The sequence below is a fragment of the Microtus oregoni genome, unplaced genomic scaffold (assembly GCF_018167655.1).
Source record: "Microtus oregoni isolate MIOR12 unplaced genomic scaffold, Mior012 000062F_ref0000492, whole genome shotgun sequence".
Classification (NCBI taxonomy): Eukaryota; Metazoa; Chordata; class Mammalia; order Rodentia; family Cricetidae; genus Microtus; species Microtus oregoni.
The window spans coordinates 2893261-2917386 of NW_024543872.1; the positions used below are offsets into that span (position 1 = coordinate 2893261).

The window sequence follows — 24126 nt, forward strand, 5'->3', positions numbered from 1 at the left end:
ATGCAGTTGAAGCACCTGAGGACCCTGCTGAGCCCTTAGGTGAGGCATCGCATGACTCCCATTCCCCGGCCACCAGGCGTTACAAAAGAAAAAAAGTGGGGTAACAGAAGTTTATAATGTTGAGCGCCTACTGTGTGCAGAAGATTGTGAAAGATCTTTCAGTAGGCGACGTGAATTGCTAAAGACCGCAAACTTTGATGGCACCGCATACAGCATTTGAGTGCCAGGCCCCAAGCTTAGGCTCTAGGGGTCGAGTTACGTCATGGGCTATGAGGGAGAGGCGCATATCTAGACAACGAGCATAAATCTACACAGGATGAAATAAGCGCAAGGCTGACGCTTCATTTGAATTGTGAAAGTGTGTCTCAGATTCAGAAGCGGCTGGGCTCTAGGAGAGGAGCCCAAAAACATGAAGGATAGGTTTGGGAGTGAAGGGATCCGAGTTCAGGTTTAGCACTGATTTGCCCAAATGGTATCTCTGACTTTAATCCTCATCATACGTGGCCTTTCTGTCATTAACTTCGTCATTTGGGAAAGAAAAGCCATAGTGAGAGCAACTCCAAGAACCTTAGGAGAGAGTTAAGTAAAGTTCAACATACATACACACACACACACACACACACACACACACACACACACACACTATAAACAGGGTTCGGTGGCACCAAAGGCCGAAAATCCTAGCAATTGGGAAGTGAAGACAAGAGGGTCAGGAGTGCATTCTTGGCTATATAGACAATTCAAGGCCAGCCTGGGCTGCATGAGACTATCTTGAAAAAAGAAAAGAAAAATTGGGCCAGTGAGATGGTTCAGTGGATAAATGCACTTACCACTAAGCCTGACTCCTTGAGTGAGCCCTGAGACCCACACACGGGAAGGAATGAGTCAATTCATGCAAGTTGTTCTCTGACCGCCACACAGGCACCGTCCCACCACTCACAATAAATAAATGTAAGGAGAAATTCTTTTAACTTTCTTTTTTTTTATTTATTCTTTGTGTCTTTCACATCATGCATCCCGATCTCACCCATTTCCCGTTCCCTTGCATCCAGCCTCTGCCCCTGCAACCTCCCCCCCCCCCCATCCCCCAACACAAATAAAATTTAAGATAAAAAAGGAAAAACAGAAAAAAGGACGAAAGGGGAAATCTCGTCAGGGAAGCTGCAGTGTGGCACAGAGAGTCACACGATATACTCCTTTGTCCATACATCTTTACATGTGTGGGTTCATCGCAGAGAATCATTGGTTTCGGCTACACTACCAACACTGGGGCCTCACCGGGACTCTTCCTGGACCTCCTGTTGCTGCCTTGTGTCATGGAGGTGTAAAGGACTAATGGAAAGGGCATTATGAACTGGACAGCTGTATGAAGAATGATAGACCACAGGGAAGGACATGGAAATGGAGAGGACAGGCTAACAACACAAATAAGGCTGGCTGTGGGGGAGACGGCTCTTCATAAGCACGAGCTCTCCGGCATCCACTTGAAAGCTAGGCACACCTGTAATCGCAGTGCTGGGGAGGCAGAGGCAAGGGAGTCCCTAGAGCTCGCTGGCCAGATTCATGAGCCCCAGGTTCAGTGAGAGGAGAGACCCTGTCTCAAAAGAACAAAGTGAAGAGCAATTGAGGAAGACCCTTGATGTTGACCTCTGGCCTCTGCATGCACACCCAAACAGGCACATTGGCCCCAACATATAAAAAGAATATGCTACTTGCAGAGGATGTTGCTGAGTACAAGAGCATGTGCTTGGCATGCGTGAGCCTCTGCATGCGTCCCGAGTACTACAAAAAGAAATCTGTTACCTGATCATGGTGCTGCATGCCTGTAATCGCAGAATTTGGGAGGCTTGCTGTGTGCTCAAAGCCAGCCTGACTATAGAGCCAAGACCTCCTTTTAAAACATAAGAATAATGTGTGACTTTTAGAGTTTCCTGGAGAAGTAGGGTGTAGTCCTACCTCAACTAGATATTCCGTGCTTTGTTGCCGCCCATGGGAGGCCCGCCTGTCTCTGAATAGAAATAGAAGAGGAGTGGATTGTGTGTGTGTGTGTGTGGGGGGGGATGAATGGAAGGATAGTGAGGAGGGGAAAGTGCAATCAGGATGCAAAATAAATAAATTGAATTAATTAAAAAAAAAAGAATAGCCAAGCATGGTGTCTACAAAACGAGATAGAGGACTACATAGAGAGACCCTGTCTTAATAATAATAATAATAATAATAATAATGGCAACAGTAAATAAAAGTATATGGCAGAGCTCCTTCTCTCGGACCCGTGGCATTGGCAAGATGGGCAAGTGTCATGGTCTCCATACTGTCAGGAAGCTCCGCAGCCACCACTGGGACCAGAAGTGGCATGAAAAACAATACATGAAAGCCCACTTGGGCACAGCCCTGAAGGCCAATCCTTTTGGAGGTGCCTCTCATGCCAAGAGAATCGTGCTGGAAAAAGTAGGAGTTGAAGCCAAGCAGCCAAGTTCTGCTATCAGGAAATGTGTCAGGGTGCAGCTCATCAAGAACAGCAAGAAGATCACAGCTTTCGTCCCCAATGATGGTTGCTTGAACTTCATTGAGGAAAACGATGACGTTCTGGTTGCTGGATTTGGTCTAAAGGGCCATGCTGTAGGTGATATTCCTTGGAGTCCGCTTTAAGGTTGTTAAAGTAGCCAACGTGTCCCTTTTGGTTCTGTACAAAGGCAAGAAGGAAAGACCAAGATCCTAAATTTTAACAGCGGAAGCACAGTAATAAATTTTCCTATTCTGAAAAAAAAAGTATATGGCAGAATTAAGTCATTAATAAATATGCCACAACAGTATAAATATAGAGTTATAGCTTGTGGAATCAAACATACATGGATTCAAATATTGCATCTGTCATCTAAAAACTGTATGTGTGACTGAGCAGCTTTCTTAATTTTCAGTGCCTCAATTTTCCCATATGTAAAATGGGAATCATAATAGCTTCTGCCTCAGAGATACGAGGTGAGGTACCAACTGGGTGTCAAGCACTTATGAAAATGCCTGTTCTACTTTCCATTCCACTCAACCCCCAGGCAGTCCAGTCAGGCACGTATTGCAGAGAAACGCGTCCCCATCGATTGTGGGTCTTGGGGATGTTTGCACTGTGTAAGGAGAGCAGAAGTCGGTTAGAAGAAAGGAAAGCTGAAGGGATCGAGCCCTCACTCGGTGGTAGAACAATAAAAAGTTGTACTCCTTGCTCAGTAAACTGGTACTGTTATCTGTCACTTCAAAATACCCTAATGGAAAAATTGGAAATAGAACCCTTTGGTCTCTAAAAAAAGATGATGTCATGGTGCAGCTGGGCCAGATGCCCAGGATGGACAGCCTTGAAGGAGGATGAGCAGCCAAAGCTGATGAGGTGCCTGCACCCCCTTCTAGCCGACAGTAGTGAATGGTTGGCTCATGACCATGGTGGTGGTGCCGCTATTTTCTGGTTGTAGTTTGAGGATTTGGGGGCAGTGATTCCCCTGCTGGCTCTGGACGTATTTGGGTTAGGTGTAGAAAGTAAAGGTGCTGTAAGCCAGACCTCTAGTAGCCCAAGTGGTGATTCCAACATTTGGCGTAGGAGCCAAATTTCATCTCAGGAGCCTGAGAGGACAGCTGGCGAGGGACACGCAGAGTAATTCACTGTGTGGTGATCACGTATTTTCTTTTTTTGGTTTTTCTTTTTTAAGTCAGGGTCTCATATAGCTCAGGCTGACTTCAAACTCGCTGTCTAACTGTGGAGGACTTTGAATGTCTGACCGTCCTGCCTCCCCCTCCCAGGTGTTGAGATTGCAGGTGTGTGCCGTCTTACCTGCCATTCCCATATTCGTTTTATTTCTTTGCTTACTCTTGTGCAGTGCGAAGGCTCACACCTGGGGACTGATGAATGCCAGACAAGTGTCCCATTATCTGGGCTGTACCCGTTTTTGCAGTGGTCACTTTCACCACGAACCTTTAGTGGACAGTTAACAGGGGAAAGTGACATTGTTTATCCCAAGTCTCAATTCTAATTCTGTTGCTCCTTGTTTCCAAACTTACACTGTCTCTTTATTCCTGTCCAATAAATCCAAATCGTTAGCGGCCTCCAGAGGCCCTTCCTCAGCTAGCCCAGTCTATGCTTCCTGAGCTAGCCCAGTCTAAGCTTCCTGAGCTAGCCCAGTCTATGTTTCCTGAGATAGCCCTGTCTATACTTCCTGAGCTAGCCCAGTCTATGCTTCCTGCCCTGCTTCCTCTCTTGTTGGCAGTCTCGGCTTCCTTAAATTGCTGGTCCTGGGCCAGAGCTTGACTTGGTTCATGCTACTCATTACATTTGAAGTAATTTACCATTAGATGGCATCCCTTCTTCAAAGTTTAATCTTGACCATTTAAGCATAAAATTGTCTTGGGCTTCTCTAAATTATTACTACACTCAGAACATATTTTTCTTATGGAACATTTCCAATTTCTCAGCGTCCAATTAGAACCTAGGGTAGGATCTGTGCTTTGCTCTTTGTCTCTCTGTCGTCTTCCAGCCAAGTGTCTTTGACAGTAAAGTGCTGGAAAACATTAATTGAATGAGTAGCTATAAAGGCTAAAATTTATCAGATTAATTGATTTTTTTTTTCAGTCGCAGACCTGAAAGATAAGGAACAAGGAGGCCATTGCTTTTGGAACGGTTGATGCGTTACATTTGTATCATGAGTCTCAGAAAAACACATTAGGGGACAAGGAGATGTGGCCTGGTAGTACAGTATTTGCTTGTCTCGAGTGAAGCCCTGAGTCCTGTCCCCGGCATGGTATAAACTAGACAGGGTGGTGTACACCTGAAATCCTAGCACTCAGGAGGTAGAGACAGGAGGATCAGAAGTGCAAGTCATCCCTACCATACTGTGAATCTGAGGTCCGTCAGGGCCACGTGAGGCCCTGGAGACTATTATTCTTACAGTTCAGGTATCTGAGCAATTTGTCTCATTTTGTTTAGTTTTGAGAGAAAACCTGTGACGTAGATATAGAACAAAGGCACACGAAGACTGATGGACCTGGAGACGCTCTGTACTCTGGAGACCAGCGCTGTGTTTACAGTACCCCTTTGCCTCTGCAGGATGGAGCTGCGAAGGTGACTTGTATGGCCTGGTCCCAGAACAACGCTAAATTTGCTGTCTGCACAGTGGACCGAGTGGTATTGCTGTACGATGAGCATGGGGAGCGGAGAGACAAGTTCTCCACCAAGCCAGCTGACATGAAGGTGGAGAGGACTCGCATGTGCTCCAACACGTTATCCGAGAAAGCTGTGTGATCTGCCTTCTAGCCGTAGACATGGGCAATGGTCTACTCTATTTCTCACTATAAACTTTCTGGTCTTTTGGGAAATGTGTGTGTTTTCTTTTCTCCTTCATTTCTACTCATTATCTTTGTTTTTACTCCTAGTGTGGCTGGAAGAGCTACATGGTAAAGGGCATGGCTTTCTCTCCTGATTCCACTAAAATTGCCATCGGACAGACTGACAACATCATCTATGCCTACAAGATTGGAGAAGATTGGTGAGGACAGGATGGGGGTTAAGCGGGTTGTGGCCACTAAAGAAGAGTTGGGCATGGGAAATACCTCGCTGGGATAACGATGACATCAGGCATGGAAGGCAGGGACTCTCTAGAGCCTGATTCTATTGTGTTCACCTCTGCCTGCCCCACCTGTCCTGCAGTCCCATCCCTGGAGGGATGAGTGTAAGCCAGCAGAAGGTCCCGAGAGCCAGTGATATGCTGTGTCATTGGCATAGCTCCAGGGCTCCTTGGGGACCCACTCACTTCTCCATCAGACCTCCCACAGAGGGCCATGTTGGGCAGTTCATTGGGAAGTGATTTTTAAGGTTGCTTCCTTGCCTTTTGTCTGACAGGGGTGACAAGAAGGTCATCTGTAACAAGTTCATCCTGACGGTAAAGTTCAGAGATGAGCCGCACCTGCTTCCCTCCTTGTAAATGTAACAGGAATTGCCTTTTTCAATGTCTGACCCCGACTTGACCTGCTAAAGGATGGTGTTGTCACCTGCTTGAGAGCCTTGTTGTGTCCGCTGCCTGCCTTTTCCCCCTGGAGAGGACTAGAATGACGGTGTGTGGTGGGTGGCGGTTGTTCTGAGTGTGCCAGTCCACACAGGCGGGTCACCCTTTCACCCCTTCTCATACAGAGTGCTGTCACCTGTCTACAGTGGCCTGCAGAGTACATTATTGTTTTCGGACTGGCTGAAGGCAAGGTAACAGAGGAGAGGGAGACACAGGTTAGGTATTGGGGGGGGGGGGATAGTGTCCTGGGGTGCCGGTCAATATGGTTCATCTTTCCCCTGGAGCTCTAGTGCGTACTTGAGAAAAATGCATGAGGACTAATTTTGTCATTTGGCATTTTTACTTCTGTTTCTCCGTGTCTGGCTGACACTGTAAGTAGCCTAGCCAGACTTGTTTGGTTTTCAGGTTTGCTTAGCAAACACTAAAACTAACAAGTCGTCTACCATCTATGGGACGGACTCGTATGTGGTGGCGCTGACAACCAAGTGAGTAACAGAAGTAGACTGGGACTGTCAGGACAAAGCTGCATTTGATGGAAAGGGGACTGTCACGGGGCGGAAGTCCCTCCCTCTGTGCCCACCTCTCTGCCTCTGCCCTTCAGTTGCTCTGGGAAAGGCATCCTCTCAGGTCACGCAGACGGCACCATTGTCAGGTATTTCTTCGATGATGAAGGCTCCTGAGGGTCACAGGTATGAAGGGCGCACACTCACTCTGGGGTGGGGTGGACATTCCAGGAGCCCTCCCGGGGAAGCTGCAGGTTTAAGCACCATGACTGGAAAAGGGCAATCTTGGAGAGAAGCGTTTGCTGCCATCACGGAGACTGGTGTTCAGGAGGCTAGAACTCACTAATTATAGGGAGGAGTGGGTGGAAGGGACCTTGAAAGAAGGGAAATAAAGACTCTAAGGGGGACAAAAAGTGAAAATTATTTCCATTTATGTAAATACATGCATATACACAAATGTATGTATATATATATATATATACACATACATGTTTATGTAATGTATATACATCCAAATGCATAGGAGAAAAAAGTTAACAGCCCATCAAGATACCTCAGCAGGTAAAGGTGCCCAGTGCCAAACCTGACAGGACCCTTGCCATGCAAGGACAGAAGTGACTTCCGCAAGTCATCCTCTGCCCTTCGACCATGTGTGCACATATGCAAATGTGCGCACAAAAACACACACAAATAAATAAGATGTTAAAGAATTAACTATTTTTTTGGAAAAAGAAAAGATAGACATACAGGGAAACTTTGCTGTTTTGCTCTGTATAATTTAGTACTGTGGAATCGTTTACATTGTGAGTTACTCACATAATTCAATTTAGCCCTTCTTGAAGCCATGTACTCTCTTGGACCTAGACAGTGTTGGTTACTGTGTGTCGTCTCTCTTTGCGTGGCTTTAGTAGTACGTACCAGAGGTCTCAACACACCACTGTGAGTACACGGCCCGTGTACACATGGCATGCGTGTGCTCATGATACAGAGACAGGCTGTGAAGCCTTCAGAATTCGGGCGTGTTGATGTGGGAAATGCTGGCAGGAAGGCTCACTTTCTCTCCGGGGTGGGATGGTCAGGAGTGTGTGGATCAGCTGCTAGCCTAGCATTCGCAACGAACAATTGAAATATTCTGTCTGTCCCAGGGGAAGTTGGTTAACCACCCATGCCCACCGTATGCCTTGGCTTGGGCAACCAACAGCATCGTGGCAGCAGGCTGTGATTGGAGGATTGTGGCCTATGGAAAGGAAGGCCACGTGCTACAGACTTTCGACTACAGCCATAATCCTCAGGAATGTGAATTCACCACAGCTGCAGCAAGTCCTGGAGTCCAGTCTGTCGTGCTAGGAAGCTACGACAGGTAGGGACAGGTAGGTCCCCCGGCCAGTTGCATCTTTTTGTTTTTTGATTTTCAAGACAGGGTTTCTCGTAGCTTTTGGTTCCTGTCCTGGAACTAGCTCTTGTAGACCAGGCTGCCTCAAACTCACAGAGATCCGCCTGCCCTTGCCTCTTGAGTGCTGGGATTAAAGGCATGTGCCACCACCTCCAGGCCCAGTTGCATCTTCTACCTTTCTCTGTGAGCTCTGCCCTAGCCAAGTTCTGAACCACAGCGGGAACCTGGACAGAAGCAATGTCCTGTTGAAAGGGATTCTCCGATTGTCGTCTGTTTCAGGATGCGCTGTGCCGACTCAGCCTGGACTCCACAGCAGAGGCCATCGCGTTCCCCGTGTCTTGCCTTGTCCCCACTGTGCCATTGTGTTCTAGTTTGAGAAGAAGGCTGAGTAGCCGTCCTCATCGCCAGTGCCTGCACTGGCATGGTCTGTAATGTAGCCGCCATTTGGTGAATGTATAAAGAAACAGCCAAGCAGCTAGGGTCAGGTCTCTTTGTCTGTCTGTCTTTATGTCCTTCCAATCTCACATGTCTCCTTAGGTTCCATCCTTCTTTGACTCCTACACTCTGTTTCTTCCTCTTCCCTCTCCTGGCAGTCCGTTTGTCTCACTTGTCCTGCTGTCCTGCTGTCTCTACTTCTGGCTTTTGTGTTATTGTTGGTTTTTGAGACAGGGTCTCATTCTGTGGCCCCAGCTAGCTTGTAACTCAACTAGGTAGACCAGGATGGCCTCAAAATTACAGTGATCCTCCTGCCTCTGCCTCTCACCTGTTGGCATTACAGGCGTGTACCACCACACCTGGCATCCATCTTCTACCTGCTCCTTTCACCCCTACTCCCTCAACTCCCCGCACCTTTTCCCCTCCCATTGGGCTGCCTCGCTGGTCTGCCCTTTTGCGTTTGCTTCCCTTTCTGGTAGAGTGAGATGCTTCCCTATCAGCACTGGTCTATTTTCACTTTTTACCCTTCTAGACTCCGGGTGTTCAACTGGAGTCCTCGAAGAAGCATCTGGAAAGAGGCCAAGCCCAAGGAGATTGCCAACTTATACACCATCACAGCCTTGGCGCGGAAGCGGGAAGAGGGCTCCCGGCTCTGTGCAGTGTGTTGTTAGGAGCCCCTTTCTGTACTGGCGATTGTCTTCAAACTACAGTAAAATAGAAACTACTCCCTATGCCAAGGGAGTCGCTCTACTCTGACACAAGAGAACTCCAGCTGCCTTGTGACTTCAACCTAAAAAAATCTACTGTTAAAGGCAGGAAAGGGAAACTCACACTTTCCAGGAGGCCTTGAGGGACACGCTTGTCCAGGACAGCCTGATTTCCCCTCATTGTCCAACCCACATGTGATCCCTGTAAGTCCTGGGATTGCCACTTTTTTTCTAATATGTTCAGAACCTGCCCACCCTTTTGCTGGCCACTTATGTCTAGATTGTGACACTGAGGTCTGAGGTCTTGGGGTATATCCAGATACCGTCCTTGGCCAGTGCGCCGTGCATCGCCTTCCATGCTGTCCCCCTCTCTCTCAGGGCACCCTCTGTGGTGGGGTGGAACAGTTTGACTGCTGCCTCCGAAGGAGTATTTACAAGAACAAGTTTGAGCTGATGTATGTGGGACCCAGCCAGGTGAGCAGCTGATGGCCTAGCATGCTGAGACCTCTCATGGCTCATCTGTCCTTGTAACATTTCCCCCACCTGCTGGCCACAGCCACAGTGTCAAATTTAACCTTCCTCCCTCTGGCAGAGCTATCGTAAGGAACTGAATGTGTCAGGGCAACTTCTGGCAACCCTCCTGCTACGTAGTTGTTCTAACACATCGCAAGCAAAGGTTTACACACCTGGCTCAAGAGATACAGGGATTGGTGCCTGTATCTCCCCAGTGTGAAGCTGTTCTCAGCGCCGCCCACTAGAGTTGTGGACGTGTATGATCACTGGCGAACTGTAGTGCGCAGGACTCTGTTGTCCCAGAGACACGCGTCTACGCGTCTCACTCTCCCAACTTCCCTTCCCTTGCTCTTATTACCAGTTTGTTCCTGGATCTTTCCAGTCTCTCCAGAAACGCTATCCTTTCTCTACTGTGTTAGATCTGTTAAGGACTGAGAGTACAAAGGTAATTTATCTGTAAGACATCGCACCAGGGCCAGAGATACGGCTCTTACTATTCTTACAGAGAACACAAGTTCAGTTCCCAGCGCCATGTTAGTGTCTCACAATCACTGGGTCTTCAGCCTTGGGGATCAACACCCTCTTCCGACATCCGGCACCTGCACTCACCTTTGTACACACCCACACATGTAATTCAAATTCTTTGTAAAAAAGACATTGTGCTCTGGTATGTGGCCAGTGAGCTTGAGGCCAGCCTGGTCTATATAGCAAGTTCCAGGCCAACCAGGGCTACATGTCTCAAAAAAGAAAAAAAGTAGAAGAGGAAGAAAAAGAAAGAAAATCTTAGCATTTAGGAGGATGGCCAGTTGGAGGTCATCTTAGGCACATGATGATATAATAACAATAATAATAGGTTCATAATTATATAACAGTAACGATGATATAGTATTCTGTCTTCATAGGTAAAGAGCTTTGTACTAAAAGTGCGGGAACAAAGTGAGTGATTAGTGTTACCGAGTAGAGCTCTCAGAATCGAATGGTCATGGACAGCCCAGGCCATGGGGAAGTATTTCCTAGGTAGCAAACCCCTGTGTGGGTGCAAGTGTTGTCCTTAGCAACAGCATCCCAGGCCAAGGGAGAAACAAGGTATCCTGGAGTTGCGTGAGGGACCAGAGCACCTTCACTCTTCTCCTGCTCTGGGAAAGCCTGATGGGTTGGACTGGTCCCTTCCCAGGTGATAGTGAAGACCCTGTCTTCAGGGACCAGGGTGGTGCTCAATTCCCACTATGGCTATGAGGTAGAAGAGGTGAAGATCCTGGGGAAGGAACGGTTCTTGGTGGCTCACACATAGGACACGCTGCTGCTCGGAGACTTGAACACCAATCGCCTCAGTGAGGTAGGAACCGGGAGAGGAAGGGTGGGTAATGGGATGTCTTGGCTTGCTAATTCTGAAGATGTGGGCCCTAAGAAGTAGGATTCCCCATAGGATACCATTCTGATATTATTTCCTGGAATATAAACTTCCACAGTCAGACTGGTTTCTCTTGGAAATATGAGGATCAGGGCAAGAGTCTGATACAGCGCACCTTTTGTGTAACGTCAAAACCTCCCTGAATACCATCTCTCTTCCTTGCCACTGACATCCTCCAGCCTTGTCTTGGGTGATTGTCTACATTGTCTATGATGTTTTCTCCTCACTTTGCAGATAGCCTGGCAGGGATCTGGTGGCAATGAAAAATATTTCTTTGAAAATGAGAATGTGAGTAGCCGCGATTCCCTGCCCCCATTTCAGTAAGCGGGAGCTTCTAGTCAGAGGGGCGAGAGGCGAGGGATGGGAAGACTGCAGGTAAAGGGTGGGGATGAAACAGGAAAAGACAGGGAGAGGTCACCCTGAACTACAGTGCCCCTTCCCCCACTTCTCTCCACACCGCCTCCATTCTTCCCCAGGTGTGCATGATCTTCAATGCTGGAGAGCTTACCCTGGTGAAATATGGGAGTAATGACTCCTTGGGTTCTGTACACACTGAATTCATGAACCCTCACCTCATCAGGTAACTGAACCCTGGAAATCCAGAATGGGACTTCTAAAATGTGTGTCCCCAGATCAGGCTAAAAATGTTGTCCCATGTTCTATTTCAGAACCCTCCAGAAGACCCTAGCTAAGCCCATTTTACCTTACCTTGTTGTTTCATGTTTCAGCATCCGTATCAACGAGAGGTGCCAGCGAGGAATGGAAGATAATAAGAAACTGGCTTATCTTGTTGATATTAAGACTATTGCTATAGGTAAGATGCTCTTATAACTTTAATACTGACACCGATACCTGCATTGTACTTGTGTATCATAAGTATATTTGGTGATGAACCTGAAAGGCACTAGGTAAGTATGTAACCTCATATTTACAATGTTAGTGCAAATGTTTAAGTCCCTGTGGGGATGCCTTTATGAAGTGTCTGGCTATGGATATATTCATGCTCAGGCCTGTCAGAAGGCCTGTCCATAGAATTACCATGTTCTCTCATCATATATCTTATGGACAGCCAGTTGTGAACAGTAGAGAAGAATTATCCGCAAATTTAAGGATTTTCCTGTTTAGACATCATCAAATCCTAGACTCTTTAGAACTGGAAAGACTGTATTTTTTATATTTATGTTATTAGTAACCCTTATTATTAGTAACTAGTAACAATAGAAATGTAATTTGCATTTCACAAGTGTTTCATTTATAAATATCCACTTTATGATTTCTGTCACCAAATGTTCCAAGCATGGAAGGAAGAACTAAGACTAGCTTAGGATCGTGCAGAAGGTGTAGAGACGAGCATGCCACATAGTATGTCTGTAAGGATGGGACTGGCGTCAGCTACCCTGTCCGTACTTACTGCTCTGTGAGCTTACCAAAGTTACTTCGTCTTTCTTAGTGTCTTAACCCACACAGTGAACGAAGACAGCACCTATGTCAGATGGAAGCACTCATCCTTCCCTGCCACATAATCGTTAATAAAGTCCAGCTGCTGAGAGTCATGACCTATTGTTAATACTTGCTTATCCACGCCTAGTGCTGTTAAATCAGAACTTTTTGTTGCATTTACATTTAGTTTTTTACCTCATCTCTTACTCATGAGCATTTAGAGAGTGGTTTTTTGTTTGTTTGTTTGTTTGCTTGTTTGTTTTGGTTTTTTTTTCATTGTTTGGTTTGGTTTTATTTTATTTGAGACAGGGTTTCTCTGTGTAACCCAGGCTGACCTGGAACTCACTCTGTAGCCCAGGCTGGCCTCGAAATCAGAGAGATCCACCTGCCTCTGCCTCCCATGTGCTGGGACGAAAGGTGTGTGCTGCCACAGCCTGCTGAGTATTAATTTTTTAAAGGTTTATTTTAGTTGAATGGACATTTTGCCTGCATGTATGGCTGTGCGCCATGTGCATTCCTTATGCCTTTGGAGGCCAAAAGAGGGCAGTGGGATCCCTAGAACTTGGTGGGTGTGAGCTGCCATGTGGGTGCTGGGGATTGAACCTGGGTCCTCTGGAAGAACAGTCAGTACTTTTAACCACTGAGCCATTTCTTCAACCCCTAGTTGTTTGGGGGGTTTCTTGTTTGGTGTGGTTTTAATCACATTACTGCTACTTGCTGAGGTCCATGCGTAGAGCAGAATTGCTGAATCATAGGAGCAGCTGTGCCTTCAGCCTAAGTGTCTCCCATTGCTCTCCAAAGAGGACGATCAATGTCCGTTCCTCTCCCAGTCAGAGTTCCTATTCTTCCACATCCTCTCCAGGACTTAAAATGCAGGGTGTGTGTGCAATGCCGTTTCACTTACTTATTGTTCACTTGGATTTCTCTTCTGTGACTTCCAGTTTCTCATCCCTTATGCACTGTGAAAGTCAAGTGGCCTTTTTGTTAGAGATGTGAAATTCTGTATATAACCTCTGATGGTTACTTACATTGTAGGGTTTTTTCTTAGTATGTGTGGCTTGAGTTTTCTCTCTTTTAGGTATCTTTATAATAGAGACATTTAAAATTTTATTGTAGTTATTTATGTAATGGAACTGGTTGGGGGAAGCATTATGCCATGGCACTCAAGTAGAAGTCAAAAGACAACCTGAGAAGCCAGGCAGTGGTGACACACACCTTTAATCCCAGAACTCAGGAGGCAGAGGCAGGTGGATCTCTGTGAATTCAAGACCAGCCTGGTCTACAGAGCAAGTTCCAAAGGTACACAGAGAGACTCTGTCTTGAAAAAAAAAAAAGACACTCTGAGGCGGTAGATCCCTCCTTTCCACTGTGTGGGTCTAGAGGATCAGACTCAGGCCCTGTAGCACACACCTTTAAGTATTAATTGAAGGGCCAATGGGATGACTCAGCCTCTAAAGATACTGGTCCAAGCCTGATGACTCAGCTTTAGTCCCTCAGGAGAAGACCAACTCCTGCAAGTTGTCTTCTGACTTCCACGTGTGCTCCTTGCAAAATAGAAACAAAGAACTAAAAATGTAATTAACAAATTCTTAGTTTAAAAAATTGAGTCTAGGGATATAGTTGAGTGGCAGAGTGCAGGGGAGCCCTGTGTTCAATCACCAGTGCTGCCAAAATAATAGTAATAGTAATTGTTGGTTTTTGAGGTCTCATTTAAAAACTTTTCCCCATATTCCCTCCTATATTTTAACATTCTTAAGTTTTGCTTTCCATCTGGAATTTATTTTTGTATGTGATGTGGGTAGGGTTTTAACTTTATTTTTTCCATCTGTGTAACCATTTACTGAAAGCCCACTAATTTGTTATACCATCCCTGTCATAAGTCAAGCTTTCATATACATATGGGCCTCTTCTCAAGATAGTTTCCTATTTCATGAATATTACATTTCACATCTGAGCTCAGAAACGCAGGTATCTGCACTGGGAATGATATGTAGGCCAGGAGGCCTAATTCTCGTGGCAGTGATAACTCAGACCTCAGACCCGTCCATTCGCTCACGCCATGAATTTTACATATTTTTCAATATATGTAAAATGACTGTCGGTTCTCTGAGTCACCAGTCCCTTTTAATGTAATTTATATATAATTTCAGGGTCCCTATGTGGTCCTGGAGGCTCTAGCAGACTTGGCTTGGTTTGGCTTTGGTTGCTGTGTTGCTTTTCGGTGTTTGAAGGCAGGGTCTCACGTTACCCTGACTGGCTTTGAATTTCTAGTCCTCTTGTCTCAGACCCCTGGGTACTGGGATAATAGATATGAGTCACCATGTCTACTGTCATAATTTCTGTCTCCAGGTTATCAGTCTGTCTGCCGGCTGGTCCCATTGGTTATGCTCCTGCCTCAGCCTTTTTGCCTTGTGCTTGAGCTCTGGGTGTGAGCCACTGAGCTTCACTGAGTGAGCTCTCCTCAGGGCTTCCTTTTTCGTCGCCTCACTTGTGCATCCACTGTTCTGGTGACTCCGCGCAGCCAGGGTGACATCACCAGGTCATTTCACTCCTCAGCTCTCTGGTACTCAGTAACACGGTCACCCTCTTTCACTGTCTTTTCAAGACAGGCTCAAACGAGGCAGCTGTAACTGGCCTACATAGAAGGGCCTGGCCTCAAACCCCCACTCTTTCTGAGGGCTGGGTTATAGCAGTGTACCACCATTTCTCCATGAGATCTTCTATCTAGTTGCCTATAAAGCCAAGTAAAACATTTATAATTCTAGACAAGTTTGTTGACAGTATTTCTCTGTGTAGCCTTAGCTGTTCCTGACTATCCTTGAACTCTCTCAGTAAACCAGGCTGGCCTCAAACTCACAGAGATCCATCAGCCTCTGCCTCCTGTGTGTTGGGATTAAAGGTGTGTGCCACCACACTTGGCAAGACCCAGTTTTTTAAGCATCTTAGAAAAATCGTGCAATATTGGTCATTTGTGGTCCCCATTGATACCACTGGACTGATAAAATGTTCCTAAATCCCAACATGATTATAAAGCCAGCATTCTAGAGACCAAATGCAGCCCTCTACATGGCGGGGTTTGCTCTTCTTACCCTGTCTTCTTTGCAGTGGATCTTATTGGTGGTTACATTATTGGTACTATCAGTCACGAGAGCTGTGTGGATTGACTGGAACTTAATGAGACTGGGCACAAGCTTCTCTTCAGGGATCGGAAACTTTGTGTGAGAGGGGTTACTAGGGTTTTAGACCTGGGCTGGTCCACAAGCTGTTACCAGGGATTGTGGGGGTGATGGAGGAAGGTCATTGGTTAAATAAAAAGAAACTGCTTGGCCCTCATTGGTTAGAAGATAGGTGGGAGGAGTAAACAGAACAGAACGCTGGGAGGAAGAGGAAGTGAGCTCAGACTCCCAGCTCTCCTCTCGGGAGCAGAGGCCTCAGAGAGACGCCATGCTCCCAGCTCCCAGGCAGACGCACGTGATGAAGCTCCGACCCAGGATGGACATAGGCTAGAATCTTCCCAGTAAGTGCACCTAGGGGCGCTATACAGATGATTAGAAATGGGCTAAATTAATATGTGAGAATTAGCCTAGAAGTGGCTAGATAGAAATGGGCCAAGCAGTGATTAAATGAATACAGTTTGTGTGTTGTTATTTCGGGCATAAGCTAGCCAGGCAGCCGGGGTGCTGGGGACGCAGCCCCGCCACCCTTATTACTACATGGGGGCAATGCAGGACATAAGTTCTTGGTTCCATATGCCATTAGCATAGCAAAGTGGACCAAGGATAGCCTATACGCTGTCAGAACCTGACCTAGGGACCCTGACAGAGACCGTTTACAGGCTGCGTCCTCGTGAAGCTGCTTCCCCTCCTCAGGTCCAGCTGCCCTTTGCCCCATCCCACTGCCGCAGTGTGCTTCAGCCACACTTAGCTGAAGGCATGGACACTGACTCGAGCAGTCTCTTGTCAGGGTGGCATCTCCAAAGAGGTTCGCTTTTCTTGTGATGCTTCATTCCAGTGAGAGCCTCACTGCAGACTGTCAGCTCACTTAGTTTGTTTGTAGCCCTACCTGCTAATCTGGCCCAGGGTTACTCTCTAGTCTGACCTTCACCTGACTATACCTTGAATTAGATCGTGGTTGTTTGGTCATCTCATACTTGACCAGTCAGGATATACCAACTTAGCACAAACTCCAAGGGCTGGCAACTCAACACATAACTGACTGGTGGATCATTTCACTGTGGGGGAAAGGGACAGAACCAAATGTCATCAGTGCACGCCTCCTAATTGTGCTGTCTCCCTCTCCAGTTGCATCTATATGATATTGAAAGCTGCTCCAAGACAATGATCCTCAACTTCTGCTCCTACGTGTAGTGGGTTCCCGGGAGCGATGTGCTGGTAGCCCAGAACCGAAACAGCTTGTGTGTGTGGTACAACATTGAGGCACCCGAGAGAGTCACCATGTCCTCTATCAGGGTACGTTGGTGCCAGGAGGCCCAGGTGTGTCGCTCTAACTCATTAGCGCTCCAAGGAGAAGTATGTGGAGACCGTGCGGTGTTCTCAACCCACCACCCACAATTGCTATGATAAAACTGGCAAGCCAAACTTTTACCCCCTCCCCATACTGGCATGGCCTCCAGAATTATCCTTGCTTGCGTTTCCTGACCTTGTGTTGCATTCCTAGAGATGAGGCCACATTCCAGTGGCCCTGGGACTATATAAAGTCACCATATGGCATTCTTTGCAGTCTAGAAGACAGACCCCAGTAGGAGGGATGGTTCCATGCCATCATCCTTGTCCTTGTTCTTGGCCATTCAAAATCCCTCCTTTTTCAAATTACACATAAAACACTCTTTACTGTCCCATCGCAACACCACACACCACACACACACACACATCCTCCACATACATACCACACACACACACACCACATACCACACACACACACCATACAACAATACACCACACACACATACACACACACCCCCACACATCCCACACATACATCACACACACATCCTCCACATACATATCACACACACACACCACACACACACACACCACACACACACACACCACACACACACACACCACACACCATATACCACACACACACACATCCTCCACATACATACCACACATACACCACACACTTACCACACACTCATATGCAAGCCCTTGAAGGCTCTCAAGTTAGCCACCATGTAACTTTCTCTCTCCCCACAAATAATATAGGACCTTGCAAGGCTTTGGCTTTGGTTACCTCTCTTTTTTCTTTGTTGAACAATATTTTCATTCTAACCTTTAAATTTTTAAATTACATTTATTTATTTTGTGTATGTGTGTATGCATCTATGGAGGCCAGAGGACAACTTGTGGGAGTCTGCTCTTCCCACCATGTGGGTCCCAGGAGTGAATGCAGGCCAACAGGCGCCTCTACCTATCGACCTTCTCTCTGGTTCTTAGTGCTAATCTTCGTTGTTGTTGCTGCTGCTGTGCTGGAATCAAACCCAGGCTTCAAGCGCACTGCACAAGTATTTACCACTGCGCTTCCAGGAGTAGTAAAGGGTTCCTTTAGTTTTGATGGGTTTTTGTTTTTCTTTCTTTCTTTTTTGTGTGGGGTTTTTTGTTGTTGTTTGGTTTGGTTTGGTTTTGTTTTTTGAGGGATTTTTTTAAAAAAATTTATTTATTTAATTTTTTAAGAGAGAAAACAATCTTTTTTTCATTTTACATGCCAATCCCAGTTCCCACTCCCTCTCCTCCCTCCCATTCCCCTGCCTTTACCTCCTAAGTACTTGAGTGCTGGGATTAAAGATCTGGGCCGCCATGCCTTGCTATAAGATTTTTTTTTAACTCCCAAAATGGGCATCATTCATATTCAATGTCTTATTCTTTCTCTCCTCTCCTTCCTCCCTGAATGACCTGGAACTGGAACTTGTAACCCAGGCTGGCCTCCATGAGTGCTGGTATCACAAACACGGGCCACCACACGTGATTTATGACACTATTACCTTATATGGACAGAACTTAGATTTCCCCACTACCATATTTCTTCCTACTTTTTCTTCTTGCAGTTTTGGTCTCCCCTCAGGAATTAATTTTCTGCCTGGAGAATATCACTTAGAAATCCCTTTGGTGAGGGTCTCTTTAGTGGAAGATTATACTCTCTCAGGTTTTGATGATCTGAAAGTAGCTTTGTTCTAAAAACCCTTTGGGACTAAGTACCCAACTTCAAACTGACAGCTAACTTTTCTTAGCTTTTTGTAACATGTTATCCCAATAGATAACATGTGTTGTGCACATGTGTGCAATGCCTGCTGAGGCCAGAAGAGGGCATCAGACTCCTCAGAGCTGGAGGTACTGGCCACTTGCTGTGAGTGCCCATGTGTACTGGGAACCAAGCTTGGGCCCTCTGCCATAGCAGTGTTCTTAATCTCTGAGCTATCTACTCTTGCCCCTTTGGTTGCTCCTAAAACCTACTTTTTTTTTTTTTGGATGTTTTGACACTTGACTACAATTTTTGTACATAGTTTTTTTCCTCTGGCCTCAGATTTCAGGGCCCAGGCTGTCCTCCTGCCCTGCCTCTTGAGAGATAGGGACTGTAGTCACGGGCCACCCATCGGGTTAGAGGGTTTGGGGGTTGTTGTTTTTGCAGTGGATGGCTAGCGACTGAACCTGTACATTAGAAGTAAATTCTCTGGTACTGAGCTGTACTCCAGCCTTTTTACATGAATTTAAATGATATCCCATGCAGCATATGTTGGGTTTCATGTAGTTCTGAACACACACATCATGCTCAGTCTTGGGAACTTCTCGGCCACTCTCTCTCGGAACGCTGTTACCATTCTCCCAGGAATTCTGACTCAGCATATGCTACGTTTCTTGCTCCATCTTGTTTGCCTTTTCAGCTTCTTCTGTGTCTCCTTCTTCTGCTCCATGAACATTCCAGATAGTATCTTCAGATCTCTCCTTCAGCTCCTTGGCTCACTCTTTTCCTTGTCTGCTGCTTATGCCACAATTGGGGTTTTGCTTCAGAGTTAAATTTGGGCCAGGAACTTCTCCATGTTCAATGTCTCAGGCTTCACTTCCATAAAATTTTATTTCTTTTTCCAGTATGCCCAGCCATTCCAGTTTTTCCTTAGTTAATTTTCCATGTCATTTTTATATCTTCAAATATGTAATATTTAATTTTATTACAATGCATTATCTATAACTGCCATTTTTAATATCTAAAATGCTTAAAGACCTAAAATTATTGTTTACAATTACAATTTATTCTTTCGTACTGGTTGTGTTGTATGTGCGTGTGCTTGCACACATACACCCACATGTTACTCTGAAGGCAGTCTCTACTTGTTTTCCTGCTGAGATGGTTGTTTGCTTCTGTAGCAATCAGAATCCATGGTAAGGCTGTGCTCCGCTTGCTTTGGTGCCCTTTGCTACAGAACGGGCTAGGCTGGGTTTACTCAGAGACTGACTCAGCCCATCCACGTGCTGAAGGCCTGAGGCTCATTGTCGGATACATGCATTTGCCTTCAGAGCAGCACCCCCTTTCCTGCTGCTCAGATTTTAGCTTTTGGCCTTTGCCCTTCTGTCTTTTCTCTTTTTTATTGTTTATTTATTATTATTATTATTATTATTTTTGGTTTTTTGAGACAGGGTTTCTCTGTAGCTTTGGAGCCTGTCCTGAAACTAGCTCTAGTAGCCCAGGCTGGCCTTGAACTCAGAGTTCACTGCCTTTGCCTCCCAAGTGCTGGGATTAAAGGCATTGGCCACCACCACCCCGCTAAAAAATGTCATTTTACTCATTTGTTTTGTTTTGGTTGTTTTTTTTTTATTTTTTAAAGGGGGATGGGTAACATAGAGGTGGGGAACATTCTTAGTGATTTTGTCACGTGAACTAAGCAGTGCCGGAAAAGAAAAAGTATGTTCTGGGTTCAGGTTTAAGTTGTAATTTAACTGGAGGACCCCCAAGACTATCTCAGTCTGGGGCCTGGGGAAATGGTTCCATGGATAAGGGTGCTTGCTGCTAAGCCTGATGACCTGAGTTCAGTCTTCAGAGCCCACATGGATGGACACACACATGCTAAATAAATAAACGTGAAAAAGTAATTATATAGATATATATTACAGGGTTTCTCTGTGCAGCCCTGGCTGTCCTGGAACTCACTCTGTAGACCAGGCTGTCCTCAGACTCACAGAGATCCACCTGCCTCTGCCTCCTGAGTGCTGGGGTTAAAGGTGTGTACTACCACTGCCTGACAAAATCATATACTTTAAAAAGAATATCAGTCTAAGAGTTGAGAAGATAACTCATTTGGTAAAGTGCTTGCTGTTCAAGTAGAGGGGCCTGAGTTTGAGCCCCAGAACATACAGCAAGAAAGTGAAGCGTGTTAGTGCACACTTAAATCCCAGAGCTGGAGAGGCAGAGACAGGCAGACCCCTAGGGCTCAACCCAGCTTACTTGGTAAATTCCAGGGCCAAGCTGAGATCCTGGTTGAAGAAAGAAAGGGTGGAAGCAGCTGAGGAGTGACACCCGAGCGTGTCTCCTGGCCTGCTCACGTGGACAAGTGCAGTCACACACGCACCCACAGTCTGTGCGTGCACACACACCCCTAAGTCTGTTTCCTACTGAAGAACTGGATGCCACTCTTTGTATACTGTGCAGGGTGACGTTGTAGGTCTGGAGCGAGGTGGAGGGAAGACAGAGGTGATGGTGACCGAAGGGGTGATGACTGTGGTCTACACCCTGGACGAGGGCCTGATTGAGTTTGGAACAGTCATCGATGATGGCAACTACACCCGGTGAGAGCTGCTAACAGCCAGTGTGGTGCTGAGCCAGAGTGGGCCTAGCAGATGCCTGCAGTGACCCATTAAACTGTCACAGATCAATGGGGCCCTGGAGTCATGGGAGGGGCCTAGACAAAGGGCGGTGTTTCTGGCCTTTCTTCCCCCCCCCCCCCCTCCTGCTGCCCCAGCAGCACCAGGGTTCCCCTCTGCTCCTCCAGATCCTGCTTCACTCCTGTGATTTCTTCCCTTCCTCTCCAGGGCAACAGCCTTCTTGGAGACCCTGGAGATGACCCCAGAAACAGAGGCAACGTGGAAAACCTTGAGCAAATTGGCCCTGGAGGCAAGGCAGCTCCGCACTGCTGAGAGGTAAGAGCTGTGGAACTGAATGCTGGCCACTAGGAGGCCTGTGGGCTGCTTCTGTCCTGTGTGTGAGCACTGCTTCCCACACACCCCAACATGAGCCCTTCCTGGTGCACTTACTCCAAACACCTTCCTACTCTAGATCAACCCTGTCTCGAAAAACCAAAAAATAAAAATAAAAAAAAAATAAAAATAGTTTTAAATTCTGTGAATAAGAATGTTGATGTGTGGGTTTGTGCATGTGAGTGCCAGTGCCTGCCAAGGTCAGAAGAGAGTTTTGAACCTCCTGGAGCTGGAGTTCAAGGCGGTTGTGAGCCGCCTTGGTAAAGGTGCTGGAACCAGACTCCAGTCTCTACAAGAGCAGTACACACTCCTGACTGCAGAGCTGTCCCTCTAGCTCTGAGTATGTCCTAATGTTTTAGCTTCTCCTTTGCAAGGTTCTCCTTTAAGTGGTTGTTTCTTGTTTGTATTATTACTGATTATATATTTAAAGTTTTTACATTTTTAAAATTTAGTTACTTTGAACTGGGTGTGTTTTAGTCACTTTTCGATTACTGTGGCAAAACACCGTGACCAAGGCAGCCTATAAAAGCCGCACAAAATGACCTTACAGTTCCATGATAGGAGCAGTGCGAGCACAGTGGCCTGGACAGCTGAGAGCTCACATCGTGGAACCAGCAAACAGACAGCACTGGAGATGGCAGAAAACTTTTGAAACAGCAAAGCCTCACCTGCAGTGACAAACCTCCTCCAACAAGGCCATACTTCCCAATCCTTCCCAAACAGTTCCACCTCCTGGGGACCAAGTCTTCAGACATCTGAGCCAGTGGGAGGCAGTCCCATCCACACTGCCACAATGTGTCTATGTGAGGGTCCATGTGTGGGTATGTCCACATGAATGATGGTCCCTGCAGAGGCCAGAGGTGTAGGATCCCCTGGAGCTAGAGCTTCAGGCGGTTATGAGCCTTCATATGTAGATACTGGGAATTGAACTCAGGTCCTCTGCAAGAGCAGTACACACTCTTAACCACTAAGCCATCTCTGCAGCCTGCCCAAGTCTTTTTAACATACCTCTGTGTCTTTCCTGGGTGTGGCACAGAGGTAATGAACACATTTGCGACCTCAAATTCCTTGAGTTCAAACATTGGTTCAACTTTTCATCTTGTATAAACTTAGGTCATTCACCCTTTCCAACCCTGGGATTTGGTTTTCTTCATATAAAATGGGGGCACTGATGACAGTATTTACCACATAGTATTATAAAGGAGAGTGGCGATGGTATTGGTGGTGAAGAACAAGAAAATCTGCAAAAGGCTTAGATGTAAGGGCTTAGTAATGTCAGCTGTTTCTGGGAAGCAGCTTGAGCTTTTTCATATATACCCCACCTCCCTTTACCCCATGTAAGCTGTCCGCAAGTTCTCAGGACTCTATCTCGTCTGCCTGTGTGTCTGTCTGTCTATCTATCTATCTACTCTCTGTCTGTCTACTTTTTACCTTTTAAGGTATATTTTATTTTTACGTATATGACTGTTTTGCTTACATAGGTACCCATGTATGGAGGTCCGAAGAGGGTATCAGATCCCCTGAAACTGGAGTTACAGGTGGTTGTGAGCCACCTTGTATGTGCTGGGAACCAAACTCAGGTCCTCTACAAGAGCAACAAATGCTCTTAACTGCTAAACCATCCTTCCAGCCACAATTTTGTTTTTGTCTTGTTTTTTTCAGATTTTGTTTTTAAGCAAAGTCTTGTGTAGCCCAGGCTGGCCTCAAATTTCATATATAGCCAAGGGTGACCTTGTTCTGATCCTCCTGCCACTTCCTCTCAGTGCTGAGATTGCAGGCTTGCACTGCCTCGCCAGTTTATTCAGTGGTGGAGATGAACCCAGAGCTTAGCGAACACTAGAGTGCTCTACCAGCTGGGCTACATCCCAGCCCAGGTCTTAGTCTTCACACGTATTCCCAGTCTGATATCTGCCTGGCCATAAGACCACCAGTCCAGACCGCCAGCGTCTCCCACCTCAGTCGTACAAAAGCCTCTTCCCTAACCTTACTGATGTTAGCCATGTCCTTCAAAATCTGCCCATCACACAGTGGAGACACACAGTGTAGACCAGGTTGACCTCAAACTCAGTGATCTACTCAGATTCCCCAGTGCTTAGGTTAAAAACCTGTGCCATGACATTTGACCTATTTTTTTTTTTTTTTAACTAAGGGGCTAGAGAGATGGCTCATCAGTTAAGAGCACTGCTTGCTCTACCAGAGGTCCAGGATTCAATTCCCAGGACCCACCTAGAAACTTACAGTCTTCTGTAACTCCAGTCCATGGGATCCAATGCCCTCTTCTAGCCTTGGGGAACACCAGGCATGCATGTGGTGTACAGACCACATGGAACATAGACATATATGCAGACAAAATACCCATACACATAAAATAAATATTTTTTAAAACCATCAATATAGGACCGGCAAGATGTCTCAGTGGTTAAAAGGTCTTGCTGCAGAAGTCTACTACTGATGAGCGTTCAGTCCCCAGGACCCACAGT

The 24126-nt window shown here is 46.4% G+C and overlaps 1 protein-coding gene and 1 pseudogene across 1 annotated transcript; both read left to right on the forward strand.

Annotated features, from left to right (window-relative positions):
- Positions 1-24126, forward strand: part of LOC121439570 — a 44785-nt pseudogene continuing 20659 nt past the window's right edge.
- LOC121439577 (40S ribosomal protein S23-like) lies at positions 2287-2674 on the forward strand. Its single transcript, XM_041640093.1, has one exon. It carries the CDS (start codon positions 2287-2289, stop codon positions 2647-2649), a length of 363 nt encoding a protein of 120 aa, XP_041496027.1. The 3' UTR covers positions 2650-2674.

What these genes read in the sequence shown, in the direction of transcription:
- LOC121439577 (XM_041640093.1), top strand. Translation starts at nt 2,287, where the DNA reads ATGGGCAAGTGTCATGGTCTCCATACTGTCAGGAAGCTCCGCAGCCAC.